The 25,427-nt window shown below is 43.4% G+C and overlaps 1 protein-coding gene across 1 annotated transcript in view; it reads left to right on the top strand.

The window, feature by feature from the left end:
• AFAP1L2 (actin filament associated protein 1 like 2) overlaps positions 1-25,427 on the top strand; it is a 46,971-nt gene that overhangs the window by 19,108 nt on the left and 2,436 nt on the right. The window contains exons 2-13 of the mRNA XM_053451225.1: positions 1,995-2,126; positions 2,456-2,533; positions 2,845-2,951; positions 12,402-12,492; positions 17,709-17,920; positions 18,030-18,209; positions 19,459-19,548; positions 19,868-19,952; positions 22,585-22,689; positions 23,358-23,569; positions 24,165-24,310; positions 24,898-25,006. Of these exons, the coding sequence (XP_053307200.1) occupies positions 1,995-2,126; positions 2,456-2,533; positions 2,845-2,951; positions 12,402-12,492; positions 17,709-17,920; positions 18,030-18,209; positions 19,459-19,548; positions 19,868-19,952; positions 22,585-22,689; positions 23,358-23,569; positions 24,165-24,310; positions 24,898-25,006 (1,547 nt within the window). The remainder of the gene's footprint in view (positions 1-1,994; positions 2,127-2,455; positions 2,534-2,844; positions 2,952-12,401; positions 12,493-17,708; positions 17,921-18,029; positions 18,210-19,458; positions 19,549-19,867; positions 19,953-22,584; positions 22,690-23,357; positions 23,570-24,164; positions 24,311-24,897; positions 25,007-25,427) is intronic.

The following is a 25,427-nucleotide window of genomic DNA, read 5'->3' as shown; positions in this document are numbered from 1 at the left end:
GCTCCCTTGTGATCCCCGCGGCAACAGCTGTTGTGCGCCGGGGTTTCTTGTCAGATCCCGGCGCACAACACTGAAGCCGCGCCCACCGCTGTCCGTGCCCTCTGAACCAGGAAGAAGACAGAACTGAAGAAGAGGAGCGAAGAGGAGGAAAAGAAGCTGAAAGAAGAAAGGAAAGGTAGGAAAGAATTAAGTGAGAGTGGATTGGTGTATATGTGTGTGTGGATTGGTGTATGTGTGGATTGGTATATATGTGTGTGGATTGGTGTATATATGTGTGGATTGGTGTATATGTGTGTGGATTGGTGTATATATGTGTGGATTGGTGTATATGTGTGTGGATTGGTGTATATATGTGTGGATTGGTGTATATGTGTGTGGATTGGTGTATATGCGTGTGGATTGGTGTATATGCGTGTGGATTGGTGTATATGTGTGGATTGGTATATGTGTGTGGATTGGTATATGTGTGTGGATTGGTGTATATGTGTGTGTGGATTGGTGTATGTGTGTGTGGATTGGTGTATATGTGTGTGTGGATTGGTGTATGTGTGTGTGGATTGGTGTATATGTGTGTGGATTGGTGTATATGTGTGTGTGGATTGGTGTATGTGTGTGTGGATTGGTGTATATGTGTGTGTGGATTGGTGTATGTGTGTGTGGATTGGTATATGTGTGTGGATTAGTGTATATGTGTGTGGATTGGTATATGTGTGTGGATTAGTGTATATGTGTGTGGATTTGTGTATATGTGTGTGGATTGGTATATGTGTGTGGATTAGTGTATATGTGTGTGTGGATTGGTGTATGTGTGTGTGGATTGGTGTATATGTGTGTGTGGATTGGTGTATATGTGTGTGGATTGGTATACGTGTGGATTGGTAGGTGTGTGGATTGGTAAGTGTGTGAGAGTGATGGGTGTTATGCTGTACCATTTCCAATGTCTTTTTCATGATCTAATTATGCTCTAAAAGTACATCATAACTCCCATCACTCTCAATTTTTTCCCAATATAAGACATACCCCGAAAGTAAGACATAGTGGGGCTTTTAGGGATAAAAAGAAAGTAAGACACTGTCTTACTTTCGGGGAAACACGGTAGTAACACATAGTAATATACATAGTAACATAGTAACATACATAGTAACACATAGTAATATAGTAACATACATAGTAACATACAAAGTAACATACATAGTAACATAGTAACATACATAGTAACATACATAGTAACATCATAGTAATACATAGTAACATACATAGTAACATACATAGTAACATAGTAACATACATAGTAACATAGTAACATACATAGTAACATACATAGTAACATACATAGTAACATAGTAACATACATAGTAACATAGTAACATACATAGTAACATACATAGTAACATAGTAACATACATAGTAACACATAGTAATATAGTAACATTATTATTATTATTATTGTTTATTGTTTTCTATAGCACCATCAAATTCCATAGCGTTGTACAAAGGGTAATATAGTAACATATATAGTAATATAGTAATATAGTAACATATTAACATACATAGTGATTTAGGCTGGGCTTGGGAGCTTACAATCTATTAGACCTTTTATAAAATAAAATAATCCATTTATCATCAGTCATTTCTGTAGCTTGTAAACTGGGCACTCGGGGCAAACGCCGTTAGTCTTATCCAGCGGTCGGCTGCGCATCAATTATTAGGCGGCCGCTGGCCTTAAAGCGACAGAGGAGCCTCTTTTAATCACGACACCCCCCCCCCCCCGTCCGGCCCTGTATATGGTTTATGCATCAAGGACAATTCCAGAGCTGAGAGAATCAGCAGGAACGTTCCATTCGTTTCTATGGCAACAGCACCACTTTTTACCACCTTGTGGTCTCCCGCCATATTTACAGCCAAGCAGGGGCAGCCATGGCCAGGGTACCCGGCTGGGCTGCGATGGATCCCGGCTGGGCTTTTTGTCTGATCTTTGTCTTTTTTCTCCCCAGCCCTGGAACGGCTGCTCACCGAGCTGGAAGATTTCCTGAACGTTCTGGACAAAGAAAGCCTCAGCAGCTCCGCCGTCCTGAAGAAATCCATCTTAACCGAAATCCTCCAGGTTTACATGAAAAGTAACAGCGGTGAGCGGAGCGGCTTCTATCACCTACTCTAACACTAGAGGGGCAGAGGCTGACATGGAACGGAAGGAAGTTTTACTTTACTGAGAGGGGGGTAGATAAATGGAACAGCCTCCCAGCAGAGGTGGTAGAGGGTAATACAGTGAGGGGATTAAACATGCATGGGACAGACATACGGCTCCTGAATCTAAGACGAGGCCAACGACTGATTAAGGTTTGAGTCTTTACAGCAGGAGAAATGGGGGGACGAGACGGGGGCCGCCGGGGGCCGATCTGCCGGGAAGGTCTGGGTGACAGAGGCAGGGACTGAACACTTTGTTTTATGACTGCAGGGTGCGACGAGGAATATATCTACATGAATAAGGTGGTTGTTTCAGACAAGAAAGACGAGCAAACAAAACCCGAAAGAGGTGCGTTTCCCCGGTAACCGGTAATGACGGGCGGTCCGAGAGCCTGAGAAATTCGGGTTTTTTTTTGTTTTTTAATAAAAATGTGAATTTTCAGTAACGTGGCTGTGAGGGCTGTGATGCGAACTCTTTTATGATATAGAATATGCCTGAAAAAGGAACCCAAAAGCTTGCAATCTATTATACTTCAGGTGGCCAATAAAGGTATCTTTAACCCAATTCATTATTTAATTATAAGTTCCCTTTAATGTCGGTTTCTTTTGTTTTTTGTATTTCTATCAGAACGATTTATCTGTTTTATTTGTTTTTTGAAGACGACGTCGTGGATCATCCCACCACAGAGACGCTGACCAATGGGACGCCAGCGCACCACGGCGCCGCTCCACAGAAAAGCCTGCCGGACCTCCCGCCGCCAAAAACCGTAAGGCGCGGGGAAATTAGCCCAAAAAACGTCATTTTACTATTTATTTCCATAAAGGACATTTATTAATTTATTTAGAAAATATGTATTTTAATATCGGGGATTTTGGTAAATAGATCTGCCATAAAATATCACATTTAATTAATACGTGAATTATTATTATTATTATTTTTATCAAGCGCCAGTGAGCTCCGCAGCTGTTACAATTGAACTCTGGCCCTAGGAGCTTACAATCTACAGCAGTAAACGTAATTCTGCTCTAACCTGCGGTCCTCTTCTTAGCCGACGTAGAAACCTCCGGTTCCGTGGGATTTTTTTGACACGAGGAAGTTGTTTTTTGGTGATTTATGTGAAATACGACTTCCCGTTTTTGGTTTGCGGCGCACGCTGACAGTAAATTGCGATTTTTGTTTTTCTTAAAAAAAATTGGCTGCAAAAAAACCCAAATTTATTTTTTAGTTGAATTTTTGAGGAACAAATAAAAATGATAATATAAATGTGCTATATAATTTTTTTCTTTAAAAAAGTACATTTCTATCAAACTGTTTTATGAAAAAGCGAGGAAACTACAACTCCCATGATCCTCAGCCAGACGCTGGGAACCGTAGTCCGTAATGGTTGGAATATCACGTTATGATAAAAAAAAGGGTCTGGATTTCTATCCAGTTGCAGGTTTTTTCTCTGATGTTTCCGGTTTGGTCGTTTTGGTCATTTTGGTCATTTTAGTCGTTTTAGTCGTTTTGGTTGTTTTGGCCGTTTTGGCCGTTTTGTTTTTTTTTGGTCAGTTTGGTTGTTTTGGTCGTTTTAGTCGTTTTGGTCATTTTGGTCCTTTTGATCGTTTTGGTCATTTTGGTCGTTTTGGTCGTTTCCGGTTATAGGAGACGTCGGGCCGGAGTTTTCCGCTCGGGGTTTGGGGTCGTTTTCTATTTTAAAGTTTCCTAAATGAAATGGAATGTTTGTTTCCGGCCGTTGTAATTAACGATGTTTGTAATCAGAAGACGGGAAGAAAATACGATTATTTAATGAAGCAAATAAACGATTGGTGTTCGGGAGAAATTCCCTGTAAATTCCAGTATTTTAGTTAAAAGTCAGAAATCCCTAAATAATTAAACACAGGATTTACACCGATCCGCTGGTCTCCGTTATCACATGGGGGGGGGGCATTTAAATACATAAAGGGGTTTAACAAAGGACAGGACGGAAGTTTATTTCAAAGGAGGAGAGAAGTTACAATAAGAGGGTGGTGGATAAGTGGAACAGCCTCCCAGCAGAGGTGGTAGAGGATAATACAGTGAGGGTATTAAACATGCGTGGGATAGACATACGGCTCCTGAATCTAAGACGAGACCAACGACTGATTACGGTTTGAGTCGTTACAGCAGGAGAAACGGCGACTAGACGGGGGCCGACAGGGGCCAGTTTGTCGGTAGATTTTATGGTTCTGTTACATTGTAATCGGCAGAACACAGCTGCCCCCCCCGGGCCCCGGAGTAGTAAATGGTTCTGAACGGGATTTGGGGATTTCTGGCTTTCGTTAATTTTTGGGAAATGGTTGTAATTTTTCTCGTTTTCTCGTTAATCTTTTATTATAATTTATTCCAGAAGGATATGAATTTCCGCCTCTGTGTATCTGCTGACCGGGGACGGCGGATTCTGTGACCGTCTTTTTACGGCCTCCCCGTAGTGAAAGGTTTTGGTTTTTTGTTAGTAAAGTTAGTAAGATTTTCCTGCATTAAATCCATGAGGAAAGTGATCGGCTTCTCAGTAACCATGGCGATGATCCGGCAGGAGACTTGGGCTCCAGAACAAGAGGCCGGAATCCAACGCGAGAGGGTCAGACGCTGAGATGGAATGGAAGTTTTACCTCCCATACGTGTTTAATCCCCTCACTGTATTACTCTCTACCACTTCTGCTGGGAGGCTGTTCCACTTATCTACCACCCTATCAGTAAAGTAGAACTTCCTTCCATTCCATCTCAGTTTCTGACCCCCTAGTGTTAGATTCGGGTCTCTTGTTGTAACTTTTCTCCCCCTTTATGTATTTAGATGCCCCCCCAGGCCGGACATATCGAGCCGCAGACCCCCGACTCACATTCGCCACACTCCTTATTGTTTAAAGTCTGCAGTGATTTCGCTCCCCTGAGAAAGAAGCACCTAAAATCTCTCATTTTGTGTAAAATACCGTAATACCCCCAGCCCCCCCCCCCCCCGCTGATTTGTGCGCAGGCTCCGGCCGCGCAGGCACGAGGCGTGGGAAAAGGCCGCTTCTCCTCTCCTGTTTTCTTCCATGGAATGTGCGGATCGGAGACGGGCATTTCCTGCCACCCCCGTTAACCCCTTGTGGTGATTCGGCAGCTGGAGTGCTGGGGGGTATTGATTAACCCTTAGACTGACAGCCTGAACAGAAAACATTTAACTCTTTCATTACACTGAAAGGTCACCTGATGAGTGATATATTACCCCCCACACTTTCTGTACCCCCCAACCATTCTCCACATCCCCTGTGAATAAAAATAAAATACCCCCCACCCCTCTCCACTTACTTTTGCTGGAAGAAGGTGGGGGTCATCCCTGGGGGTCTAGCAGGAGGAAGCGGCGCATGGACTACAGGTGACCCACGCTTTGTGAAGGAGTTCTGGTTTCTATCGGGTTCATCAAAGAGATCAGCAAAGACCTTTCCTGACTTATCGTGTTAATCGGGGAGATCAAATAGGTGGATCAGCCTCCCAGCAGAGGTGGTAGAGGGTAATACAGTGAGGGTATTAAACATACATGGGATAGACATCCGGCTCCTGAATCTAAGACGAGACCGACGACTGATTAAGGTTTGAGTCTTTACAGCAGAAAAGACAGCGATTAGACGGGGGCCGCCGGGGGCCAATCTGCTGGCAGGTTCGGGGTTTCTAGGTTAATAAATATCTATATTTTTGTTAAAAGCCGCGATGACTCTAATTCCCATTTCATGGATCTTGTAGCGCAGCTCCTGGGTAACGATGTATCCAGATAAATTAAGAGATTAGTCCCCAAAATCCCCCTCCCCCTGGAGACACTCAGCAGGGGGGGTCTCCAAACCGCGGCCCTCCAGCTGCTGCAGGACTACATCTCCCAAGATCCTCTGCCAGTCTCTGAGCTGAGAGAGCGTTATGGGAGATGTAGTCCTGCAACAGCTGGAGGGCCGCGGTTTGGAGACCCCCTGCAGGGGGCTCGGTTCCAGCTGCACCCGACTCCCCTGCTCCTCTGCCCCTATTCCCGGTTTCTTTGCGCTTGGCGACGTCCGATAGGCCGTGAAATCAGAAGCATTCGCGGAATGACAGAAATCAGCCCAAAAGCAGCGTGGGAAGGAATAACAAAAAGCAAGCGGGGTCCAAACGTCCGGGGTCACGGCCTGGGGGGGGTCCTCGTGTGATGTGGGGATGATAGGAATCAGAGTTTGTAACCAGTCTTAGAGTCTGGGGGTGAAGGGGCAGATTCTGGGAGTCCGGAGCGACCCCTCCATATCCTCCTCTGATTTAATGATATCTGAGCGTCCCGATTGGTGCTTCTCTCCCTGCTTTATCACAGCTGGAATCCCTGCTTTAACACAGGTTGCTGTTTGTATATATGAAGGGCTTCACAAGTCATGGTGGGGCATTTGGGGCGTCTCAGGGGTAATAATCAGCTTCATGAAGGCAAGAAATATTGCCACTTAGTGATCCATTTGGCTACCGGGAATCAGCTACAGAGGGACTTTAAATAAAAGACAGCTGACAGGGAGGAGGGAGGTAAATGGGAGGTTCTGTGTTCAACGGGGCAACCCCCCCACACCGGGCACCCCCCCCCCGGACTATAAAAACCCAGAAACCTAGAATCTGCCGACAGATCAGAGCCCAACCCTTAATCAGTCGTTGGTCTCGTCTTAGATTCAGGAGCCGTATGTCTATCCCATGCATGTTTAATACCCGCACTGTATTACCCTCTACCACTTCTGCTGGGAGGCTGTTCCACTTATCTACCACCCTCTCAGTAAAGAGCATTTGTGGGTAACTTCACTTAGTTTTGGCCTCAGCTATGACTTCGTTTGCCTCCCAGGCCCTTTTCGACAGAATAAGTTTCCATAATAATAAAGCCCGCGCGTTCCCGCCCCCCCCCCCCGTGTTCCTCCGCGGACGCGTCGGGGGGCGAATGCCGAAGCCTCTGCGTTTCCTCCCACGCGTGATAAAGGAATGCGCGTCCGCGAAAAAAAATAGTGAAATATTGACAAACAAACCACGGAAAACGATGATTTCTGCAACTTTAAAATTTCCTGGATGAGACAAAAAAAACTCCCGGGGAGGAAGAATTCCAGTCGATTCCCGGAGTTATTATTATTATTATTATTTTTTTACATAATTCCTATTTTTTCAGGTTTACGCAGCTGCAAATGTTGAAGCCGGTAGCGGATTTTGGTAAATTTTGGGCTGATATTTGGGAAATGGGTTGTGATATTCCCTCCCAGCAGTTGATGTTTTTTTCGGGATATTTCTATGGGAAAAATCTTGCGTTTTGCTTATTTTGGCCCCGGCGAGGCTGTCCCCGGGGGGCGGGGGGGGGCGGTCACATGTCCAGCGCATCGGACATGTGACGCGTCCATCATTAAAGTAACACAGGAGAAAGTCGAACCGATTTCCTCAAAGCTCCAAATTGGTCGATAAGTTATGGTTATGTTTGGGGAGGAATAACAGTAAAGTACATTATATCTAAGCCTTTTATCGTCTAGTGATCTTGCCTCCCTTCTCAGTAGGATTAGTAACACAGATTTATGTCGTTTTGCTTTCGCTTACATTTTTCATGTTTAATGGAGGACGGGAGAAGCTTTTATTCTGATTGATTTCAGCTTCTGATGTTTCACAGAATGCAGGAGGATGAATCCCCTAAACTCCCCGCAAACTCAGGGTCATATTACACGCCAACATCTCCAAGCAAAAAATATTTCTACACAGCGGGGTCATGGGGTGGGTGGGTGGGGGGGGGGGGCTGGGGGTGTCCCGGGGGGGCTGGGGGGGTAGACAGGAAAATGCAAGTTTTTTAATTGATGCTTTCCCAGTTTAACTGTATATTGTAATTAAATCAGAAGTCCCAAAAATCTTTTTCTCCTTGAGTAATAACCGTGACCCCCCAAGCGCTGTATACAGTAATATAACCCCCAGCGCTGTATACAGTAATATAACCCCCAGCACTGTATACAGTAATATAACCCCCAGCTCTGTATACAGTAATATAACCCCCGGCACTGTATACAGTAATATAACCCCCAGCGCTGTATACAGTAATATAACCCCCCGCGCTGTATACAGTAATATAACCCCCCAGCGCTGTATACAGTAATATAACCCCCAGTGCTGTACAGTAATATAACCTCCAGCGCTGTATACAGTAATATAACCCCCAGCGCTGTATACAGTAATATAACCCCTGCGCTGTATACAGTAATATAACCCCCCAGCGCTGTATACAGTAATATAACCCCCAGCGCTGTATACAGTAATATAACCCCTGCGCTGTATACAGTAATATAACCCCCAGCGCTGTATACAGTAATATAACCCCCAGCGCTGTATACAGTAATATAACCCCCCAGCGCTGTATACAGTAATATAACCCCCAGCGCTGTATACAGTAATATAACCCCCTGCACTGTATACAGTAATATAACCCCCAGTGCTGTACAGTAATATAACCTCCAGCGCTGTATACAGTAATAACCCCCAGCACTGTATACAGTAATATAACCCCCAGCGCTGTATACAGTAATATAACCCCTGCGCTGTATACAGTAATATAACCCCCAGCGCTGTATACAGTAATATAACCCCCAGCGCTGTATACAGTAATATAACCCCCAGCGCTGTATACAGTAATATAACCCCCCAGCGCTGTATACAGTAATATAACCCCCAGCGCTGTATACAGTAATATAACCCCCAGCACTGTATACAGTAATATAACCCCCAGCGCTGTATACAGTAATATAACCCCCAGCGCTGTATACAGTAATAACCCCCCAGCACTGTATACAGTAATATAACCCCCCAGCGCTGTATACAGTAATATAACCCCCAGCGCTGTATACAGTAATATAACCCCCAGCGCTGTATACAGTAATATAACCCCCAGCGCTGTATACAGTAATATAACCCCTGCGCTGTATACAGTAATATAACCCCCAGCGCTGTATACAGTAATATAACCCCCCAGCGCTGTATACAGTAATATAACCCCCAGCGCTGTATACAGTAATATAACCCCCTGCACTGTATACAGTAATATAACCCCCAGTGCTGTACAGTAATATAACCTCCAGCGCTGTATACAGTAATATAACCCCCAGCGCTGTATACAGTAATATAACCCCCAGCGCTGTATACAGTAATATAACCCCTGCGCTGTATACAGTAATATAACCCCCAGCGCTGTATACAGTAATATAACCCCCAGCGCTGTATACAGTAATATAACCCCCAGCGCTGTATACAGTAATATAACCCCCCAGCGCTGTATACAGTAATATAACCCCCCAGCGCTGTATACAGTAATATAACCCCCAGTGCTGTACAGTAATATAACCTCCAGCGCTGTATACAGTAATATAACCCCCAGCGCTGTATACAGTAATATAACCCCCCAGCGCTGTATACAGTAATATAACCCCCAGCGCTGTATACAGTAATATAACCCCTGCGCTGTATACAGTAATATAAACCCCCAGCGCTGTATACAGTAATATAACCCCCAGCACTGTATACAGTAATATAACCCCCAGCGCTGTATACAGTAATATAACCCCCAGCGCTGTATACAGTAATATAACCCCCAGTGCTGTATACAGTAATATAACCCCCAGCGCTGTATACAGTAATATAACCCCCCAGCGCTGTATACAGTAATATAACCCCCAGCGCTGTATACAGTAATATAACCCCTGCGCTGTATACAGTAATATAAACCCCCAGCGCTGTATACAGTAATATAACCCCCAGCGCTGTATACAGTAATATAACCCCCCCAGCACTGTATACAGTAATATAAACCCCCAGCACTGTATACAGTAATATAACCCCCAGCGCTGTATACAGTAATATAACCCCCAGCACTGTATACAGTAATATAACCCCCAGCGCTGTATACAGTAATATAACCCCCAGCGCTGTATACAGTAATATAACCCCCCAGCGCTGTATACAGTAATATAACCCCCAGCGCTGTATACAGTAATATAACCCCCCAGCACTGTATACAGTAATATAACCCCCAGCGATGTATACAGTAATATAACCCCCAGCGCTGTATAGAGTAATATAACCCCCCAGCGCTGTATACAGTAATATAACCCCCCAGCGCTGTATACAGTAATATAACCCCCAGTGCTGTACAGTAATATAACCCCAGCACTGTATACAGTAATATAACCCCCAGCACTGTATACAATAATATAACCCCCAGCGCTGTATACAGTAATATAACCCCAGCGCTGTATACAGTAATATAACCCCCCAGCGCTGTATACAGTAATATAACCCCCCAGCGCTGTATACAGTAATATAACCCCCAGTGCTGTATACAGTAATATAACCCCCAGCACTGTATACAGTAATATAACCCCCCAGCGCTGTATACAGTAATATAACCCCCAGTGCTATACAGTAATAACCTCCCAGTGATACTGAGCTGATGCTTTATGGCAATGATAATCAAGTCCGTTGCTCCATAGACTTTCATAAGTCAGAGAATCTGACTGGGTGATTAAGACTGAGCCATTCTATTGTTCCCCACAGGCAGTATGATAAGGAGTCGGGGGGGGTTGTCTAGTAGATTGGGGCTCGGATAACAAAGCGAGAATCATAGAAATGGCTAATATGCAGACACCCCTCTTTCCTCCCCTGATGCCCCTCTTTCCTCCCCTGATGCCCCTCTTTTCTAGGAGGTGAGAATGTTTGCTGGGTATGAGGGGATCGCAGGGTTTTACAGCCCTAAAAGCCCCGATAATGTGTATAGAAACATATGATGCAGATTCTGCATTAAGCTAATTCTAGTGGGCGCTGCCACTGAGAGATCCGTACAGAAGTTAATTGTAAGCTCTGCGGCCCAGGGCCTCCCAGGTCACATGTCGCTCGATTCCCTTTCCCATTTGTTTGACCTTCCTGCAGTTCTCCTGCGTCTGGGGAGAGTTCAGTGAAAGCTTAGCTGGGATTTCCCGGGGATTGGATTCACTTCAAAGAATCGCCTCCCGCGTTTCCCGTCTGACTTTCCGAAGAACTTCCTTTTGGTTTTACTGAATTTGCTGCTTTATTCTTCAAAGACATAAAACGGGACTGGAAATGAAACGAGACGCCGCAATCTAAACCAGGGATTCAGAGGTTTACGTGTGATGTAAGGTAGTTTTTATTCACTTTACTGAGTGGTAGATAAGTGGAACAGCCCCCCAGCAGAGGTGGTAGAGGATAATACAGCGAGGGTATTAAACATGCATGGGATAGACATACGGCTCCTGAATCTAAGACGAGACCAATGACTGATTAAGGTTTGGGCTCTGATCTTTTTTTTTTTATAGCTTTTTGCCCCTGAACCTAGTTTTTTACCCCGGGGGGGGGTCCCTGTCCAACACAAAACCTCCCATTTACCTCCCTCCTCCCCGTCAGCTGTCTTTTAAAGTCCCTCTGTAGCTGTTTTCCGTTAGCCAAATGTATCACTAAGTGGAAATGTTTTTTGCCGTCATGAAGCTGATTATTACCCCTGAGACGCCCCAACTGCCCCACCGTGACTTGTGAAGTGTTTCATATACACAAACAGCAATGCCCTCTTCTGGCAAGAAGTCACCTGTGTTCAAGCAGGGATTCCAGCTGTGATAAAGCAGGGAGAAAGCACCAATCGGGATGCTCAGATATCATTAAATACACACCTTTTACTGTTCTGCTCCTGTCAGATATGACCCGGTAACATATTATATTATAATATTGTATATTGTGTGTATTATTGTGTAACCGGCCCAGAGACTGAATGTGGAATCCGGCCTTCAAAGGAACGATCAGGTAACCCGGCTGGGGCTCTTAATCAGCAGCACAGCCCTGTCTGCCCCGCCGGCCCCCGCACTACAGGGGGGGATAACACAGGTGGGGGAACCCATCGTATCCCTTAATCCCCTCACCTGATACATCCCCTGTATACTGATGGGATTTGTGGTGGGATGTGAGTGATGGGGGTTGGGTTCGGTGCTCATTGAATTGAGATTATATATAAAGTTCTGTGTGTTTGTAAATAAAGTTCTTGTTTTACTGTGAATGGTGGTCTGACTGATCCGTGGATAGCAGGAGCTCCGTATGAGGGACTGACTGGTGATTCCTCAGCCCTCAAACAGGGGGTCCCAGCCTTGGGTACGGAGACCCTGTAACATGGGGGGGGGGGTGAAGTAACGCCTCTAATTGTGTTTCTTTGCAGGTTCCGGAAAAGTCCCCCGTTTGTCAGAATAAAGCGGACTCGGCGGAGGGTTACTATGAAGAGGCCGAGCCGTACGATGCCTCCGTTATGGGTACGCCGTTTTCTTTTATATATATGTGATTTTTTTTCTTTTTGGGTCCTCGCACTCCTCACATTTTTTCAGTCACGAGCTCTATGGAGACCCTAATGATTATTATTAATTGTTTTATATAGCGCCATCAAATTCCGTAGCGCTGTACAATGGGTAGACAGGACATAGCAAGTAGTATGTAACATAACCAATTGACTTACAGACACAACAGGTGAGGAGGGCCCTGATCCAATGAGCTTACAGTCTAGAGGACTGAGAAGGAGAGAGCAGAGAGCTGGGGTCAGAGAGATTACTGGGGGGGTCAGAGAGATTACTGGGGGGTCAGAGATATTCCAGTATATTCTGTGTCTATGTAGAGCGTGAACGGGTATCGGAACATTGCAAAGCCAATGTACAGATCAAGAATCATTTTAATAATTTTTCTCGCCCCTTATCTATAATTTATCATTTATCATTTATTATATATTATATATATATTATTTATGATATTATTATTAATATTATTATGAATTGATTTATATGGCACCACCATATTCCACGGCGCTGTACGATGGCTAAGACATAATAAGTAGCCCATCACACATCCTGTGGGCTCGATAGCCCAGGTCTGACGCCTCTGCCGAGCTCCGCATCGCTCTGTGATCAGCAGCGCTGGGGATCAATGTGAAGACGGGGGGGGGGGGAATTAAAAAAGAATAATTAAACCGACTGCAGTGATCAATGACATCATAAGGGGTACTGTCCAGTTCCTAGATAGACCCCTGATGTCTTTAAAGACAAAAATAAAAAAAGTGTAAAAAGTAAATAATGATAGTAATAATAATAATAATAATAATACATTATAAAAAGAAATTAAGAACATGTTAAAACATTTAAAATAATTCAAAAATGTGCACATTTCTTGTTTTTTTGCTTCCAATTCAAAGTTAAGAAATAATAAGTAAGGGAGCATAAAATAAAAAAACCTATCCATGCGAGGTATTATTTTGCCAGATGCTGTTAAATAAAGTGTTTTTTTTTATCAGTGGGACCTAATTTGTTAAGGAAAAGGGCAAAAAAAAAATGTTTTGTGATATTTTTTTATGCTTTTTTTAAATTCATGCTAAATTCATGCAGACTATACAAGAAAATGGTATAAAAAACTATATATATATATATATACGGTATATATATATATATATATATATATGTATGTGTGTGTGTATATATATATATATATTTAAATTTTGGGGGGCATTATACGTAGAAAAAACAAGCTAAGGCTGTCAAAAGTGGAGTAAAACTTTGTTTCACAAAGGGGTTAATTAACGTTTTCTTTGCTATTATGATAAATTAATTTATGAATTCAGAACGTGATTTAATTCATGACCAAAAAATCTGATATAAAAAGCAGATAAATATTACGAGGTTTGGGATTTTTTTTTTATTACAAACAAGTCATTATGTATTTTTCCCCTAATTCTGACCTCGCATGTTAGCCGGATGTGGGGTCGCCGCCTTTTTAAGAAAACACAAGATGTGCCGATAACGAGAGGTTTATTTTTGTGTAGAGACGCTCGGGACGAGTCAAAGGTGTCATTACTTTTAGCTATAAATAACCGTTACGTGGTTTCCGGGGTATTAACAAGAAATAACTGACTGGGAGAAACGAGTCGGACCCTCGCTGGGGCGTCTGAAGTCCCCGGAGATCTAAATAAAAGTCATTTTATTCACCCAATCACAATATCCGATAATTTGGAATATCTCCATCTCAACATTCCAAATGGCCAAAGAAGGGGGGCACATGTTTAAGGGGGAAGGGCAACAAAGGGGGTAAAAAGAGGGGCAAGGCAGGGAAGAGGGGCATGACGAAGAAAGAGGGGCACCGAGGAAGAAAGAGGGGGAAGAAAGAGGGTCACCCAGATTTTTCCAACTGTTCCCACAAATATCTTTGAAGGAGGAAGCAGTTTGAAGCTGGATGAACATGCTGGATGTGGGTGTAAGAAGTAGGATTGGGGATAAAAAGGGAGTTGAAGGATTCCGCAGCACCGGATTAGGGGTGACTTAGTGACCCGGGCACTTTAAGGCCAGCGGGCGATAAATAACGTCGCCGGACGTTGAGTTTTTATACCCTTGCGGCGTGCGGCTGTGAGTATCCGGCCAGACACAGTCCACCCCGGGGCACCAGATCGGGTGAGTTTGGGCATAACTGGGGGATGCACCACTTCTCCGGGTCGCAGGGGCGGGATCCTGACACGCCCCACTCCCCGCCCATTTCCCCTTAACTCGCTTATTCCAGCATCCTGCCCCAAAATTCCTGAAAATACTCTCAAACCCTGAATAAAGAACAGCCCCCCGCCGTGTTATTTTGTATCTGCAACGCATTATTCCCGCGGGGGGGGGGGTTCTCCTTCATTCACAACATTAATTTTTAACCCTTCCATAGAAAACATTCCTGGTTTTCTTGTTTCTTATATCCTTCTCTGTCTCTCCTCGCGCATGCAGGCAGCTTTCCTGGCAACCAATTCTTCTTTTCTGACGGAGACATTTATGAGACGATCACCACGGGTACCGCATTCACGCCACCTTTACCGCCTTGTGCATTTTGCCGTGCATTAACTCCTTAGCTGCCAAAGTGGGCCAGTCACCCCAGAAAAAAAAAACCAAAAAAAAACCCACCAAAATATTATATGAATTAGAAGAGCGTAAGACGTGTCCTCTATGCCGCTTTTGAATTTTCCAAGATATTTCTATTTAGGAAATTTCAACACAACCTGAAAATGGAACAAAAATAATAATAAATAAATAAAAATAAATATCTGAAATATGTCTCTCAAATGTTAAAAAACGAGATTTTTTTCATATTCTATACGGTGACCGGTGCACGTTGTATGATCTGTCCACCCGCTGCATGGCATTTATGATTGCACAGTCGCATTACAACTCCCATTTCTCTTAGCCAGACTACTTAGAAATCTCGCACGCTCCTCTACATGAAACGTAGCAGATTATTTTGCTTTTGTTCCTTGGCTTTTATCTTTATTTTTTTGAGTGTCTAGCAGGCTGAGCGAATAAAATAATCTTTTTGTGTTGAGGCCGTGAGCCGCTGTATCTTGCGTGAAATCCGTGACTTTCCTGGAATTTACTGAAAAAATTCATGCATAAAGCTCCCTTTTCCCCCTTTTTTTTTGGAATACTATTAATGAAATACATATTATACTGAAGTACAAAATGACCGTTTATGTACCGTTTATCTGAAGTGTGCGTATTATACACAAGTGTTTTGATTATTATGACATTTAAGGGTAAGTGCCTGGGGGGTGGGGGGCGCATGCGTTATAATCCTGCCGATAAAAGAAGCTGCTCTCTGTGATTTGCGGTTTTATTATACTTTTTTACAATGATAAAAAGAAAGATTAACTCTTCCTCCCCCACCATACACCTAATTATACTAAAATTTTATCTACATTTCCATTGATGAAAAGAGAGAGAATCACAAAATGTTATAATTATGTAAAAAAAAAAACCAAATTATAAAAACACTCAGCAGCCTCTCGATCCTAAATATTACTAAAATATCATAATAGGAAGATTTAATTCTTATCATTCATTCTTATCATTCATTCTTATCATTCATTCTTATCATTCATTCTTATCATTCATTCTTATTCTAATCCGAGGGGAAATCTGATTGGCTTTTGGAGTCAAGAAGGATTTTTTTTCCTTAAGTGGCAAAACTAGGAAAATGGTTAAATTGGGGTTTATTTTAGGCTTCTTTTGGGTCAAAAGCAGGAAGGATCAGTAGACGGGTAGAATTTTGGGGACTTGTTACTATGTATTTCCGAGCCCATGGGACACAATTCTGCCCTTTCTTCTAGTTAATGATTCTCAGTTCTTACGAGCCCCTTGGCCACAGCGGGCACGAGCCCAAATACTGCCGAGTGCCCATTTTTGCTGCTCTGACCACTTAAGGTGGTCCCCGTCACCCCCTTATAACGTCACTCATAAAACTGATATGTATTCTTATTGATACAATGACACCGAATGGAAAAGAGACCCAAGAGCTTCTTTTTAGCCAACTACATCGTTCGTTTATTCTGATATACGACAGTCTTGTTTTTTTTCCCCATTTCCAAGTATGACGTTGAGTGTCGTGTATAAAAAAGGGATTAAACGTGAGGCGGTAACCGCGGCAACCCCGGCTATCACACAGATAAGCGCTTTTTCCAAGCTGCTGTTTTCGATATCACAGGAAAGAGAGGAAAATTTTATGTAAAGAAAATTCCTTTTCAAAGGTCAGCGATAATCTGGGCGCAGTCCTATGAGACCTGCCTTTTAACCCTTTCCTTTCTTAGCTTTAAGGGTAAAAAAATGCTGCAATTATCAGAATTCTGATAAGAAAGTCATTCTGGGCTGGATAAAGGATAATAGGAATTGTAGTCAAATTATATGATTTCATTTCCTCCCGCAGCTTTATAAAAAGAAGAAATATCTAAAAGTTACTTACAGACTAGTCTCAGAAAATGAGAATTTATACAACTAATTCACCATTATGTGTTTTTTTAAAATCATTCCGTGGATCCACCAATTTAATTTCATCCCATCATAAGGACAGCTCCGCCATCATAACACGGCACGGAAACCAGGATGGCGTCGGGTGCCACCTTACCCCAAAATAACCAAGAAATACGATTTTGGTAAAAAAAAAAAACAAAAAAAAAACCTTTAACCAAAAAGGCAGTTTATGCTACAAAAAACCGTATTTGCTCTAATATAAGACAAGGTTACTTTCAGATTCAATGCTCTGAAAAATACCCCTCATCTTATATTCAAGGTCGCCTTATAATCAGTCCTGAAATAGAGGTCTGGCTATAAGACTAAGATCCAGAGTGGCAGATCTGGGGGGGCAGAGTGGCATATAGGGGTATAAGGCATATCTGGGGGGTAGAGTGACAAATAAAAGGAAATAAAACCACGAAATGCATTTTTCTCAATGATAGTTTTTATTAAATATAAAAAAGTTTAAACATGAATTAATATTTAGAAGTAAAACATTTTTTCCTGTGGGGTCATCTTATATTCAGGCTTTTTCTTTTTTTCCCTAAATGAATATTACAATGTTGGGGGGTTGTTTAATAATCGAGCAAATCCGGTTCTCATCGCCATCCGCCCCGGCCGTTACACATCACAGGTTCCGCGGGGGCCGGTTTTTGTTGACGTCTTTCTGTTGATCACAGATGATGGGGAGGCCGTCAGCAGCTCCTACGAATCGTACGATGAAGAGGAGAACAACAAGGGGAAGTCCGCAGCCCACCAACACCAGTGGCCGTCCACGGAGGCCTCCATCGAGCTGATGAAAGATGCCCTCATCTGCGCCTTCCTCTGGAGGAAGAAGTGGCTCGGCCAGTGGGCAAAACAACTGTGTGTTATTAAGGACAGCAGATTAATGGTAACGTAACGGGACTTCCCCTTTAACTCCGAGCTTTAATGCACTTTAGGTAGATTTCACGTCCCCGAAAATGCTGTTTTATAATCCATGGCGGGATTTCTCTTTTCAGTGTTATAAGAGTTCCAAGGACCACAATCCCCAGCTGGACGTCGGTCTGATCGGCTGCACCGTGACGCACAAAGAAAAGCAAGTCCGAAAGAAGGAGCACAAGCTGAAGATCACGCCGGCCAACTCTGACGTCATCGTGCTGGGGATGCAGAGCAAGGAGCAAGCAGAGCAGTGGCTGAAGGTAGGACAGGAGGGAGAATATGGGGATAGTTAAGTGGAACAGCCGCCCAGCAGAAGTGGTGATAAACACCCATGGGGTATACATATGGCTTCTGAATCTAGGACGAGACCAACGAATGATTAAGGTTTGAATCTTTACAGCAGGAGAAATGGGCGACTAGACAGGGGCCGCATTGGGCCGATCTGCCGGCAGGTCCTGGTTTAGCTGATTTCACCATAATAATTTCTGATCCATGTAAGAAACGTTCTCAATAAGGCTGCTGGGTGGAAAAACAGACGACTACACGGGCCGAGGGGGGCCGATCTGCCGGCAGGTTCTTTGTCTCTGTTCTGCATTACGTTGTCAGTAATGTTACCCGGTTTCTAGACCAAGGAATTTAGTAACTGTAACAAGTTGCCCAAATATTGAACAAACTTCTTTAAAATTAGACACATGGAAAGCTTCCAGGTCTCCTACACAGAGCACCCAGAGCTGGTAAATCTGATAATTATTGCTGATCCGCCGGCGGGTTCTGGGTTCTTTGTAATTAAATGACAAAAAAATCTTTTTTTTCCCGCCTTCAATAATCTTGAAGAAAACGAGGCTCCCGATCCGCAGCTTTGTTGGGAATCCCATAAACGACAAATGAGTTCCCTCTTTATATTCCAGTTCAAAAGACGCGACCCACAGAGCGGACGATCCTTTCCTGACAAAGACGCTTTGAGAGAGGACTCCTAATTTAATGACCGTTAACAGCGAGTTGAAACTTACAAGAAGTGGGAAGATTTTAGGCGGAAACTTCAAAGTTGAGCATGAAGGAAGTCGTGACTTTCCAATAAAGCCAATAAAAAGCTGACAGAGCAGGCAGTGTGCGGACCTCGTCGCGTTTCACGCCTTTATTAATCACCCTGCAGCACAGATCCATCTATTAGATACCCCAGGCAGGGCACCCAAAGGGCATCCGTTCCAGATGTCTTCTCGGAGCTTTAAACCTCAAGGAGCGATGAGATAACATGACGGACACGTCTTTCGCCCCATGAAGTTCTGCAGCGGCTGAGGCTTTTGCTTTCTCCAGCTTAGTTTATCCGTAGGCAGGGGATAGGAGACTAGGCAGAGACTTAGCACCACATTTCAGGCAATAATGTGTTAATATGTGAAGCTTTAATTTATATAGTTACAATTTTGTTGAATGGCTCAACAGATTAGGAGTTAAAAAAAAACAGCTTTAGTTGCCCCCCCCGTGACACGTGTCCCTGTTTGCACCACACAGGTGATACAGGAGATTAGTGGCCTCCAGACCGACGTGGCCTCTGAAAGCTCTCCTCTCGCATTGGAAAGTCAGCGGCAAATGTTACACAAGGTACCAATATATATATAATATATAAAATGTAATAAATATAATATAATATATATTCATTGTATTTATTTTTCATATATATCGCCATCCCGTTCCGTAGCCTCCTAATAATATTTCCACGGGGCATGCGCTGGAATTTAGATGGCGTTTACCCAAAACAATAATTATTATTTTTATTTACAAACAGAACCCGAAGTGCTGGCAGTTTTTCTGTTTTGTTCGAAGTAACTTTGTATCGATATTGTTTAGAAACTTTGTTACGTTAATCAGAGATCTGAAGGTTCCGCTTGGGCTGATCTGTTGGAATCTCTTAAATCCGCAGGGAGAGCCGTCAGACAGATATTCCGGTGCATCAGAAAGTGGGAGCAGCACTGACGGCCCCCCTGAGACCCCTGAAACCAAAGAAGGTGAAATATATATAAATATATATATATATATATAAACTATAAAATATGTGTAATAACTTCCTCTGCCTTTTCTTTCCTTGGTGTTTAGTTTCTTAACTAGAGAAAGTTTAGCCAACTTCTGTGCCTGAGTCATATGATGACGTCAATATAATTTACTTTACTAAGAGGGTGGTAGATAAGTGGAACAGCATCGCAGCAGAAGTGGCAGAGGCTAATGCAGTGCAAAAATGTGCAAAATGAATTTAAAATCAGTTTTGGGATTGAGAAGATTCAGGCACGGTCTACTAACTTACCAAACAAATACCTAACGTACAAGGAGAGACCCACCCTGATATCCGTACATATTTAATATATTATTCAGGCTCAATGTTTAGAGTCTTCACAGGCAGGGCCACGTTAATATTTTATGTCGGCGTAGCATATCCAGCCACCGGCGGCACACTGCAGCCCCTGATCGGCCCTGGAGCGGCCGGTTGGGTCATTATAGGGAGCTCAGCGGCCTACCCAGCGTTGGTCTACTGTCCCAGGTGGGCAGTCCGGGTCTTTCTGGACCCTTCCAGCAAGCAAATCGTTTAAAAAATCAGCATTGATTCACCCCGTGAATTATCTGAAAAACACTTTAATCAGTAAAGTATAATTAACGGTTATTATACTGAGCTAAAGTGACATTCCATTCAAAATCAATGAGAGCGTTTTCCGCGCATGCGCACAGAGGGTCTCAGAACCTTTACTGAGCAACTGCCGGAGCTGGCTGGCGGTAAACAGGTCATGTGTCTAATTCACAGCAAATAGCTGAGGGGCAAAGGGGCAAATGCATATGGGGCAGATTCGGCAGAAACCCTCCATGCGTTTACAAAGCGAGACACCATGGAAAGAGACCGCTCAATTATCGTATGCTTTAAAGTGCACATCGGGGGGGGGGGGGGTTGTCATAGTTACATAGTTCATAAGGTTGAAAAAAGACCTAAGTCCATCAAGTTCAACCCTTCTACCAAACCTTCCTATTCTTGATCCAAAAAAACCCTAATTAAGCGACTTCGAATTCTGCCATCAGGGGGAAAAATTCCTTCTTAGCTCCAAGAGGCAATCGGATTTCTCCTTGGATCCAGAAGCTCTAAAATATTAACGTTATTCTATTTATAGCCCTGTAACATTTTTGTTACATGGTCTTTCAATTTTAAAAAAAGATGTTTTTAGTAATATATTTCAGCCAGTGTGTTCTGGCTCCTAAACCTGGAGTCCTGCGCCAGTTCCAGAGCAAATTGCAGTGATTAAAAAATAAATAAACAGCGAATCAGGAAGAGGAAGATCAGGAAAACAATGTATTAGAAGTATTCGGTCCAATTACTGCGTGAATACAAGTTTAAAGCCTAACTAAGAGTTTGGTAAACAATGTTTCCAGGAGACAAAGGAATAGATTGAAGCCAAAATGTAGCAATTTGATGAAAAAGTCATCTTTGGATTCTAGACATGGAGAAAAATCTCCAGCGTGGATTCCACGTTCGTTACACAAACGTCTTTCTTTATCGAGAAGAACCCCAGACCCTCCAGTCTGCGCTCACAAAAACCTTTTGTTCTGCGAATGTCGTTTCTTCGGCTAATTAAGAAAGAAAGTAGGAAGGAAGGAGTGAGGAGTTGAGCGCTTCCGTGAACCTCGAAATAATGGAAGCCGACGCTTCGGTGACCTCATACTGGTCTCTAATTAACGTGTCCGGCTCGTTAGTAAATGTCAGGAGCCCTTCGTCTCCGTGCAAGAAATGCACAATGTTATACGGCGCCATCTAGTGGCCATCCCGGGATCTGCTGCGTAAATGATGTGGATTAGTGAGACGAAGTGTTAATTCACAAATAAAATGTTAATAATCTGTATATCCGATACAATCAGTTTACGCTCTAACAGCGGAACACAATGGGAAGAGTGGGGGGGCTGAATGGGGGGCAGACTGGGGGGGCTGAACGGTTCCCGTCTGCTGTCAAGATATATGTGAATTAGGAATTATATGGAAATTAGCGATTTATTTGCTAAATTAGGTGTTTGTCAAAGAGCTGCTGCAGTTTTATCTCCCCTTACTGCGCAGTACGATGGACGGCCCCCCCGGGAGACTTCACCAAATGAACTACACATTGTGCAGGGCCAGTACAGCCCCTTATTTATGGGGAAAATTTGCAAGGGTTGGTCCTTCATAATTGGGGTTACAAAAAAAAAAGTGCATCTTATTATTATTAATAACCAGATTTATTAAAAAGCATGCTTTGCAGAAAAAAAACCTCCGTAAACGTATAGTATAAAACCCACCACCAGGCCTTTTTGTGGCAGATCCAGGCTAGTAACTGGTAAAAATAAAAACAAAAAACAAAGCTGGCTCACTCGTGTATTGGACACAAAGCCAGTAGAAGGAGCACAAAAAGGATCCAACACAATGTAAAATCATTTCTTTAATGGAGCTGGCAGTAGTTAATGTTTGTTGGGGTCTTGGGGTCTATGGATCTTCTCTCTCTCCATGAAGTCAGTAGGGTGGGAGACAGGGTGCAGTCACTGATACATTTCATTGTTTCCATGACGCTTCTCCTTGTTGCTGGGAGTTTGTCCAAATAGCGATTTAATTTTTTTCTCTTTTTTTTTTTTTGTTAGTTAAAAAGAAAGGAGGCTCCGGCCTCAAACTCAGCAATCTCATGCACATCGGAAGAAAGAAGTCGTCTTCCATGGAAAGTCCTGAGAAGACCTTGGAGACGTCAAGTACGTTCCTCACTGGAGATCGGTAAAAGTTCATTGAGTGGGGAGGAAGAACAATCACTAAAGGGACTAAGAGTCCAGCACGAGGCTCGTTCAACCTCAACTCTTATTAACTAAAGACGGTTATAGTATGGGGCAGGTCTGGAGCTCCTGAGCTCCTGATCCAAAGCTTTAACTGGACCTCTCGGCTCTAGATCCTGCCCCAAATGCCCAGCAGAGTCCCGACTCCTGATTGACACCAGTGAGGAGTTTGGTTTTCAGTAGGAACGTCTTATGGTCCCCAAGCAGCTCTCCATTTCCATGGGGCAGGATCTCCAGCTTGGCTTAAACTTGGACCCATCAGTAGATGAACCTCTAGAGCCATCCTGAGCTTTGTGGCCGGGATCTCCATAGTGAAAGCCTAATCTCGTTATTACTTTTGCTCTTCCTGCTCCAACCGCCTGAGATGTTTCCAGGTCCAGGGAAGGAGCCGTTTCAAAGACTTTTCATTTAAATTATAGATTTTCCTGCCATAAATCCCAGTATTTTGGGGACAGCAGTCAGTCAATGCTATTTTTGACCCCCAATGGCTGGGATTGACCTCTCGCAGACTGGGGCTGAGCTTTCAGGACTGGGACTGAACTCCTGCCCATTGATATTGTTCACGGATCATGGTGATTGATCTCTTGCAGGTTACCTGAACGTGTTGGTTAACAGCCAGTGGAAGTCCAGATATTGCTGCATCAAAGACGGGCAGCTGCATTTTTACCAGGATAAAAACAAGAGCAAGTCGGCGTGTCAGCCGGTGTCGCTGCCGGGATGCGATATCATCCCCTACCCGAGCTCTGATCACCTGTACTCCTTCCGCATTCTGCACGGCGGGGAGGCTCTGGTGACCCTGGAGGTAATTATTTCACTTTCAAACCCCTGGGTATTTATAACCAGAGCATCCCAGTCAAAGGCATTGGTTGATGTCACCTGTATTGCTTTTTTGTATTTAGTGTGTAGATGCATGCGGCATTCATTTCGGGATATTAAAAATAATACATATGTACATTTCCTAATAAATAAATAAATAATAGAATTTACAATAATTTTTTTAAAAATTAAAACAAATAGATCCCAGAGAACCCCTGGTATGCTGACATTTGCCACCCATACTCCCAAATCCTGTGTGGGTGCTAAATAATACCCTGGGGGGGGTTAAAATAACCAAAATACATTTATGGGAGGCATGACCCCTTCCCTTGCCCCCCCCCAGTGAGCATGCGAGTGCAAAAACATGTTGGCAAAAGTAAATGCCCAAGTTAAATATTTCAAGGGTTTTTTCCCCAGTTTTTGGGTTCCGCTCCTTTAGTCTTGTATTATGTTCCCGGACACCACCGGTGGTCCCCACGTCCCCTCCGCCCAGGACCGGCGCACAGTTTGATGGACTCTCCCAGTCAGTGAAATGAAGTGTAATTAAAAACACGCTGACATTCCCCTTCTCTGCATCGCAGGCCAAGTCATCCGAGGACATGGGCCACTGGCTGGGGCTCCTCTTGTTAGAGTCGGGGTCAAAGACGGACCCTGAAGAATTTGATTACGATTACGTGGACGCCGACCGGGTTTCCTGCATCGTCAGCGCGGCCAAGAACTCATATCTGTAAGTTTACGATCCCTGCCTGTCCTGAATTTATAAACAGAGAAATATTACAGAGGGGACCACAGGCTCTTCATAAACAGGAATGGATAATATTTATAAGAAAACATTAATTTAACATTAATAGCCATTTATTTATTACACGGAAACTAAAAGTATCTCATTAAGACAGCGAGTTCCCGGAATCAGTAGGATTGTGACGAGTTTATACGTCAGGAGTTGGCATCCTGTGGCAGACCGGCTACCAATTTCAGCTTTCAGGTTGGCTGAGGGTTATGGGAGCTGTGGTTCACGTTACAGCTGAACTGGTTAAAAGCCCCAGTGCTTACAGTTTGAGATCATTTATCTGATGACTTGTGTGGCAAATCTGCCCCTCGTCCTCCACAAGGTCACCTTCAGCCTTCCTGGACCTCCCCAAGCGAACAAAATAACCTTTTATAATATAATATTTCTCCTTTTTTAAATTTTACTTTTTATTATTATAATTATTACAACCAATCCATTCATGAAATAACGTTTTTTCCCCCCCCGTATTTATTCAACATTTTCAAGCCGTAAAATAACCCGACTTTCCTCTCTCGGAGATGCAGCTTCATGCAGAGGAAATATTCAGAGCCCAACACTTATATCGACAACCCGCGCGGGGGCCGAGCTCAGCAGGACGACCTCTACGACGACGTTGACGTGTCAGACACGACGGTGAGATACCGTATTCTTTGCTTCTCCGTGACCTTGTATGTTAGTTTTACGGAATATGATGTTTTTCTACAAAATATGGAAGATTTTCTTTACTTCCTAAGTGTTGGTTTTTTTGTTTATTTTATTATTAAAAATCTAACATTAATGCCATCTGCTAATAAATGCATTTAAGGAAATCCAGGATAGAGCACATTGTATTCACTTTGACACATAGACCAATTTGGTGATATTTTAACACTAAATTAGGCTTAATTAAGGTATCGCAGTGGAGTTCAGCTTAATTCAAAAATTGCATTTAGTTTTTATTGGTTAGGACTAGCCCCGCCCACTAGGAGCCGCACATTTTCCAGACCTGAAGTAGAGCCAGGGAGAGGATGGAGCTGCTACAAAGTATCTGAAGTGACAGCCAGAAACAAAATGC

The sequence above is a fragment of the Spea bombifrons genome, chromosome 11, assembly GCF_027358695.1.
Source record: "Spea bombifrons isolate aSpeBom1 chromosome 11, aSpeBom1.2.pri, whole genome shotgun sequence".
NCBI lineage: Eukaryota > Metazoa > Chordata > Amphibia > Anura > Pelobatidae > Spea > Spea bombifrons.
Note: the sequence above shows the minus strand (reverse complement) of the source record. Positions and strands in the feature narration are given on the sequence as shown.